This window comes from Mastacembelus armatus, chromosome 14, assembly GCF_900324485.2.
Source record: "Mastacembelus armatus chromosome 14, fMasArm1.2, whole genome shotgun sequence".
NCBI lineage: Eukaryota > Metazoa > Chordata > Actinopteri > Synbranchiformes > Mastacembelidae > Mastacembelus > Mastacembelus armatus.
The window spans coordinates 1,583,719-1,592,635 of NC_046646.1; the positions used below are offsets into that span (position 1 = coordinate 1,583,719).

The 8,917-nt window shown below is 38.3% G+C and overlaps 1 protein-coding gene across 2 annotated transcripts in view; it reads left to right on the plus strand.

Moving 5' to 3' along the window:
* igsf9bb (immunoglobulin superfamily, member 9Bb) overlaps nucleotides 1–7,935 on the plus strand; it is a 199,357-nt gene extending 191,422 nt beyond the window's left edge. Inside the window, exons 19-20 of one of the 2 annotated variants that reach the window (XM_026328828.1) lie at nucleotides 3,313–3,440; nucleotides 6,218–7,935. In XM_026328828.1, the coding sequence (XP_026184613.1) occupies nucleotides 3,313–3,440; nucleotides 6,218–6,432 (343 nt within the window). In that variant the 3' untranslated portion in view covers nucleotides 6,433–7,935. Of the gene's footprint in view, nucleotides 1–3,312; nucleotides 3,441–6,217 lie in introns of those variants that run through there. The other variant, XM_026328829.1, reaches the window with a different exon arrangement.
* The last annotated feature ends 982 nt before the right edge of the window (nucleotides 7,936–8,917 follow it).

Below are 8,917 nucleotides of genomic sequence, written 5' to 3' on the forward strand. Positions count from 1 at the left end.
TAAGATATAGCTTAAGATGTAAGTTTGACTTTATTGGTTACTTGGTTCAATGGTCACCTGTTGCTATTTAAAACATTACAGACACTGTGAAGAATCTGTGCATAGGCAAACTGGAATATACCCCAGGTGGATGATGACAGGTTTCAAAAATATGTTTTGGGATCAGCCAAATAAGCAAGCTCCTAAAAGTAATATGATAATAGTATTACATTGTAATGTATGTTGATGGAATTTTGTGCAGTGTTAGCCCTCTACGGACTTCTCTATTGATTAACCCTAATTAGAATATGCCTCAACACCCTGGAACAGATCAATGGTCTTGACACCCAGTTAGCTAGTACTATAACATGCAATGCTCTTTATCTCCCTCAGTTCACCATGTATGAATGCAAAGTACTTTTTGGCCAAAATGACAATCAAGATATCTGCTTCATATTATATTATATATATACTGTAGATGATATTTGCTTCATCTTCTTCAAGGGCTCCACCACTTTTGCTTTAACTATGTCTGCAGTTAACTGTCTCACACTTCCCTGCAAACCATTGCCTCTGAGTGTGAGCCTCCACCTGTCTACCTTGACATAGCACTACTTACGCAAATGTGTCCAAAGTTTACTCCAGACAGCTGGAATCCCTCTTCCCCTTTCTCTTCATTTTTCTCTTGCACAGTCTTCACATCCAGGCCACATGCCTAGAAGTAGAAGGCATGGGTTACACAGTGTGACTCCAGTTAGCATCCATTTTTCACTATGCCAGGAAAGAACAGAGTGAAATGCTATCTGCTTAGCGCCTGGCAATGGATTTTGCTAGAAAATGCATAGCCAAGGCCCTGCTGTCAGACTGAGGGATGGCATATATCAAGAATACAAGCTGATGTGTACTGTACCTTCCTCAGTTGTTTTCCTTTTAGCCCAATGGTAATTCATCTTTTGTATTCAGCCATCAAGAAATTGTAAAGGTTCCCAGTGAGGCCCACACTAGGGTAGCAGCCTTTCTCAGAATGTCACTGGTCTTTGCTATCTACTGTGAGGAATAAGCCACTCCAGAGACAGCCACCTGTGGTGATGAAGTCCTGGTCTCTTCCTTCTTCTCAATCAGAAGATGGCCCCCAGCCAGAGGTCATCCGTAAATACTTCTAAAAAATAAAGGGTGTCCCACTCATAACTTATATAACCAATAGTGAAGTCCATTAGATGGTCACACAACATAGTCATAAAAGTGGCAATCTATCCAGGTAATGTGATTCTTTTAAAAAGCATATATACTTTACTAAGCATCCATGATCACCACTTCATTTTGTCTTTTGTCTTTTGTTACTATCTAGATTATAACAGTGTGTGACAGTGCATTTATGAAACAACTGTTTATGTGGGCTTTTTTCCACATTTTATCTCAGACGATCAGATCAGATGATCACTAAAAAACACTCAGCATTCTCCTCAAGCGTGACACATTAGGCTATATATATTTTACAGATACTTATATTGTATGACACCAATTAAAAAAATATTTTGGACCGTTATGATGTTACTTTAAGCTGTGTGCCCACTAGGAGCCACTGTTCATAGCTCTATTTTGCATTAATAGTTAAACAGAAATATTGTTGCAGATTGTTGCATGTTCTTGGCAGTGATTAAAGCTTAGTATGTGTAAGCGCTTAGTGCAGAGTTTGAAAACGTTAAAAAAAACTATTCCAGCTTTTAACTCAAATGCAGCACGTTCCTAGCACATTTTGAACAGCCACAGAGCCATAGCAGGAGATTTGACCAGCACTTCCTGTAAACATCTTTTTAGCCAGGATAACTTTAAATATTCCCGGTGGACATGTGGCCTAAATCCCCTGTATAATGCATCTGCAGCATGAATCAAATCATTTACTCTAAGTATACAATTGCACTTGCAAGTTTGGACTGCAGAACAGTTCTCACTGCCATGTGAAGCAAGTGTCTTGCCAAAACAGCTTATGCACTTCTTTTTCTTCTAAGGAACAATTATTTTTCCAAGGGCTTGCAGAGGAGGGCACACAGGGGGTTGAGCCCTCCTTATTTATGAGTAAACTGCCCAGTGAAGTGCTTTTGAATGTATTCCCCTTTAAAGTCGTGTTCCATGTGCAAACTGCCATGCATGCCATCGCTAAATATTGCTCTTTCGTTTAAAAAAAAAGAAACAATTATATGGATAAATTCTTGTTACATTTGTTGTCCTGGTGCTTCGCTTTTCTTTGGCTTATTTTTCATTATGTGACTGTTCCCGAGTAGTCATTTTCCCCTCCCGCCATCTCTCCCCCTGTCAGCATGGTGAAGCCCATTGTAGACAGTATCCATGTCTATGAATACATTTTGATGATGCTTTGTTGCTCAGCTGTGATTCTCCCCCTGTACTAACGACCTTCGGAATCTCTCTGCAGCCACGGTGGGAAGATGGCCTTTCTGTAATGCTAATTGTTTTCTGTGTCTTGAGAAAACCAAGTGTCTGTTTGGCAGAAATCTGTGGGCTGCCACATTCTAAGTGCCTCCATGAATGGGAACGAGATCTGTAGATGCAATCATGTGCAACTGACAAATATATTCTCCAGGAAACATTTGCATCTGTTATTTTCAGAGTGGGATGAAAAAATATTTAACAAACATATCATCAATTAAAATGCCTTACTTACATTTTCTACATATTCTTCAATTTTTGAGACTTTTTCCTCTGAAACCAACAATGCAAGGTTGTTTTAAGAGTTGTATCTGTAAAAATTTACTCACTGTTCTAATTTACAACATGACATAAATGGATGGTTTCAGGGGTTGTGTGATATTTTGCTTTTCTTTGGATCAAGATTATGTGGATCAATTTGAGCAAAGTATCTTAGATATACCTGAAGGGCAATGAATTTTCATGGTACACAATTTAATACAGGCTTTTTGAACTCATTTAGTGAAACATAATCATTCTTAACCTAAATACTTAAGCCAATTAGGTAATGCCTAATTATTCTTAACATTCTTAACTATTTTCTCAGTTTTGCTCTAAAGGTGCTCATTCACCTAGTAAATCCAGATGACATGCAAGGTTATGGCAGTAGTAAATCTAATACATTGTTTTTCAACCCTTTGAAAAAACAGAACTCTTCTGGATTTCAGAGTACAGCTCTTTAGGTGTCTCACATTGACCCTTTGGCAATGTGCTGCACCTCTGGCTTAGCACAAGCAGTGCTGTTTGTACGGATTTCTGGTTTTGTTGCACTCCGTAGTGCAAATACTGATTGCTGACTATGTTTGGCCTGGAGTTACCTGTTTTCCCCTTTCTCTCTTCTTTATCTAGAAAGCGTCGAGGTGCGCCGAGTGCCCTTTCAGGGTCTGAGAGGATTGATGCACTGAGATACCAACGTATTAAAAAGGCCAAGAAAATGACGATGAACAACAATAACTCCAAGACCAGAAAGAAAGCAGGTATGAACTCTGTTGCTTTCTCCTCCCACTCTCAGTGCAGTGATATTTTTAAAAACTTGGTCCATAATAATGATCACAGATACAGTGACATGTTTTTTTTTGTTTGTTTTTTGCTTCTTAAAGGGTAACTCATATTCTACATATTTTTGTAAAGCTTAAATTGTTGTAGCTGATCTATAGGCTCTACAATGTGAAGCTCAACCCTAAATGTCTTGTCTGAATACAGCAGTTGTTAGTGGGGCTGTGTGTTGTGTTTATTGCTTCTGCTTAGTAATAAATGTCATTCATATACAATGTAGTTTTGCAGTGTGAGCAGAAAAGTTGTTTTTCACTCACAGTATTAATTTTGTTGGGAAAGCTGTCTACATCAATGTTGTATGCCAGCAAAACATTAAGTGATCATGTGTACAGAACAGAAAATAGCTTGGAGTTTCCTCTTTAAAATATTATTCCTAGTTTTATTCTTCCATTTTTTGTTAATCTCAGATGTATCAAATTTATTTGTGATAGCATTAGTGCTTCTACAGTCATAGCAAGATGGAAAGCTATAATACATTTTCAAGTTATGGTTCATATCTGTCAGGAGACGTAAGGGGAGCAAATCTTTATGTACCAAAGGGCTGGTGGTTCAATACCTGACTCCCTAGTCCACATGTTGAAGTGTCCTTGGGCAGGACACTGAACCCCAAATTGCCTCAGATGGCTGTTCCATGATGTATGACTGTGTGAATGGGTAAATAGTGTAGAAAAGTCCTTTACAAGTATATTATTATATTACCAGTGACATTTCTAACACATATTACTTAATGTTGGTTTGTGGCCTTACCTTCCAGTAACAGGAATGATTCTAATTAGCTAAGCATCAGAGTGCTTACAGAAACATCAAGCTAATGTACTGCTGTAACACATAGTAAGCCAGATGAGCCATAGATTTTTTTAAATTCAACATCAGTAGTAGATGTGGTGGTATCATGTTATTAGACCTGCTCATAAACATGGACTTGTTATGAAGTAGAAAATAGGCTGTGTGAATCACACATTTGACTAATTTCAGTATAGCTGGTAATACCATTTAATGACCAAGCTAGGTCCAGCTGTTCAGTGTAGTCAGTTCAGTTTGAAGATTCTGTGTTAAGTATTTGTCTGTATATGTACTGAACAACTTTGGTGTACTTCAAAATATAGTACAGACAGATATGCACATGTGACAGGTGGGAAAATGTGCATTACATACAAGTTAGATCTGGTAGGAGGGCACCACCTAGCGATCTCACAGTTAGTGCGTTTTGGAAATATGGATAACTTCATGTTACCTTTTGTTTGTAGTTTTGTGTTTTTAATGTTACTGTCAGTCTCAGCAGCTGAACCACATTATTTTTATGTTTTGTTTCATAGCCGTATCATTTTAACTGGGTGTTTTAAGAGAAGATGTAGCTACAGAATGAGTCCAGCAGAGGGAGCTCTAAAGTGCGGAGGTATGCTGAAGGGCACGTCGTTTTTTCTTCCACTTATTACAAACGTGTCCGTGTATCTGTCACACTAATATCTCCCTTCCCAGGTGTGGTTTCTTTATTATGACTGTTTATGGTGACGTGTTGTAGTTAACAATGTATGGATGTGCAAGAAAGCATTTGCAGTAATCTATATTTGTTTATGTCGAAGAAATGGGGCAACTTGGCTGACACCAGTCACATTAGCTTTGTTATGGTAGCTATCCTGTCGCCCATATACCAGCAGTGCACAGTAGCCATCTTAAGAGCCGTTAGCAGAGGCTGTAAAACAGTCAATGTTAGTTATTGGGATAATATTATATGTATTTACCATGTTGAGACATGTCTTACGTGGGAACATGCTGCATGCTTTGTGTCTTTCTGTTTGTCTATATTATGTTTTCACATAATTACTGGAATTCACAGGTTGAAACATTAATGTCAGTGTTAGTGTTATTGACAGAAGGGATATGTTGTCTTACTGTTGAATGTACATCTCTCATTTTGATATTTCTGTACAATTTTCGGATATTTCTTGTACTTAAGCATAGTGATACTTGTCCTATCGGTTCCTGTTGTATGAGGGTGTTGGTGAAGCACTCATTACAAACGTGAGCTGAGGAAGGTTGTGTCCGTGTGTCCCTCACACTAATATCTCCCTTCTCAGGGCTTTTACACACACAGAAACACAAAAACAAAAATTTAGTTCTCAGTATATTGACCTGCATAGTGTTGTTTGTTTCTTGTTGCTGTTCTGTTCTTGTCTCTCCTTGATCCACACACCCCAACCAGTCAAGGCAGATGGCTGCCCAAACTAAGCTTGCTTCTTTTGGATGTTTCTTCCATTATAGGGAACAAAGTGCTGCTCAGAAGTAATTTGTTGGGTTTTCTCTGTAATACTGCAAGGTGTTGACCTCACTGTGTAAAGTGCTTTCAGACACTGTATCAGTGTTTCCATCTAACTATAATACAATCCAAAAAAACAAAACAAAAAACAAGAAATGTAACTGCTAACTGGAATTATAGGTACATAAAACTGAACACATGTAGCCTCAATCAGATGTAACACCATTACTAAAGAGAAGCAATGTACTGTATCAGCTGCACTTTATTTGTAATGAATATGCATGTCCTCCATGTGTACTCTATGATATGGTAAGTCAGGCTCATACTTTCACATGACATTAAAATAGTCATATCAGTGGGATTATTGTGTAGAATTGCCTGTGAACTTTGTCTTCATTAGTTCTTGCAGTAATGACCTAGTATTCCTCCCCTCCCCTCAAGGTGTCTCCACCTCTCAGACCCAGCAGGCCTACACCTCTCAGGTACTCCAGCCCGAAGAAGCTCTCTACCTCCGCAAGAAGAAGAAATGGCCCATCCTTCATGACCCATATACTCGCTTTTCTGCTCTGCTGTACCGCCGTCCACCTCAAGAGGACCAGAAGGCTATTTTGGCTAGCATGGACAACATAGACCTAGACCATGCCACTCTCCTCTGAAAGTTCTTGAGGATAAGGTCATAACCATGCAATACAATATAACACTAGCTAACAAGAGCTACATCCCAGTTGAAAAAAAATACAGTAATTAAACATACAATCAATTAAGGATGTTTGCAGTCTATTATCTATAAAAGGGAATATCACTACATTTCAGCATTCAGAGTTGCGATATTCACTAGCTGTATCCTTAGTCTGCCATTAACTTGGCATTACCTTAAAAATCACAAATTAGATCAAGAAGGAATTGCAATTGTTTTCAGAGACCCGACCCTTTTTCAGTCATAAAGATTCATGACTGTAAATAAAATACTGCTCTAAGTTTACATACAATCAAACTGCAGCACTGGCAAGTTGGAATGGAATCACAGAGTGGAGGCCTGGTTTAAGGCTTTTCCCTGAAAGTGTAGAAAGTGTGATAATTTTTAATCGAATTTTACTGATTGGGATGCCCAAGGCACAAGAGTGTTCCGTGTATGCTTAAATCAAGTAGTATTCCCTTTTAAAAGTATGTTTAGACTTGTAGTAATTCAAATCAAAATAATAGCTGCCACAGTTTTCCAAAGTTTTACTCCAGTGCAAAGAATTAATTCAAAAAGAGGCAATACATCCTGAATAATAGAATAAACAGGATAATTTTCCTAATCTCGTGATTTTATTTTGGGCCATGTTTCTTGTGCTGAGCCAGTCCCCACAAAATGCCCTGCAGGTCTCCGTTTACAGCACCTTCCACCGGATCCTCTCCGCCAGCAATGTCTCTTATCTGCCGAAAAACTTGCCTCACAAGTATGGGTGTTCTAACTTTCTACCAAGTATACCTCAGAGCACAGGACACGAGACCACTCAACCACCAGGATCAGCCAGCAGAGCAAACTAGCCTTTTTTCATCCTTTCAGTCATTAATATTCTGCATTTGATTTCCATGTTCTACATTTCCATTCATATATGTGCTTCTTCTACTTTATTAGATGAGACAGTTTAGTTGATTTATCTTGTAAGAAACGAACTTTGTCAGAAAAGTAAAGAAATGGATCTTTACTTCTACTCATAACTGTGCTTGTTATTTAAGGAATGTGTGACAAACAGAAACACAACCCTGACCTATTTGGCCCAAGAAGGAATTGAGTTCAGTTGACTTTCACTAAATTTCTTATCAAATAGTTATTACCCTTATTAGTCTCACAATGGGGAAATTCCATTACCACCCAAAGTGCACACACAGCGGTGAACACACACACACACACACACAACCAGAGCAGTTGGGGGTCCGGTGCCTTGCTCAAGGGTCTCACCTCAGTCATGGTATTGAAGGGGGACAGGGTGCTGACTATTCACTCCGTCCCACCGACAATTCCTGCAGGACCTGAGACTCAAACCTGCAATTTTCAGGTTACAAGTCCAACTCCCTATCCATTAGGCCACGACTGCCCCCGAATAGATGTCATTTTCCGCTGAATCATTCAGTGTTCCAGCAGGGGCTTACATTTACATACACATACACACATAAACCCTTAACAAAAAAATGAAAAGTGGTAATTAAACTACATAATGTATATTTGATTCAGTACAATGTATTTTAATTGCTCCAATTAACCACTCTTAAGCTCTGTCTTTAGTGTCTCATATCTCAGAATAGTTTGCACTGGAGCAAAATCTTGTCTTCAATAGATCTGCGTCTGTTCCTTTGCATCTCCTTCTCCAGTTCTTCTACTTTAGGTAGTTTAGAGGGCTCTAAATCCTATTCAAAAAGAACTATAGTCATGCCAAAAATAAGCCAACTAAATATAAAAAAACAAACCATACATAGTGGACGATAGGATTTTGTGCCATAGTATATGCTAGAATTTTTATTCATACTTATTAGAAGGTATAAAATATGGCTTTGTTTGGCCTTAATGGAACTTCTGTTTGGTTGCCTGCTTCACTTGTGTCTAATTTTTATTTTTATTTTTTCTTTAAACTTTCATTTGCGTGTTTGTGTGCCTCTTTTGTCCATTTTCTATTCATATACCTTTAGATTTTGACTCTATGTGCATTTGAAAATTGAAAGCCTGAGAGTCCAGTTATCCATTATGAAAACAGTATGTGACAACGAAAGCAACATATAGTGAAGTACTCCGCTGGTTTCAGAAATTGGGTTACTCTTGTTTTATTTTGAAAGATTCCAGTGATTGAGATGGTTACATTTGACTGACTGTCAGAGAAATGGTGATCCCTAAGGGGCTATAAGCAGCATTTTATTGGATAAGTTAAGGAAGTGCCATAACATCAGAAACTAGGCTGTTTGACACATTACAGGTGCTGTGACTAGAATCAACTGATGATGAGTGTGTATTCTAAAAGTTCAAGTTTTTGTTTCTGTTTTCTCAGTTTTGCTCTAAAGGTGCTCATTCAGATGGTGTGTAACTTGTAGGTGGTGCAGTAACATATCTTGATCTCCTAATACAACATAAAAGCAGTGTCCATGTTCTGCTTAAGTGTATTT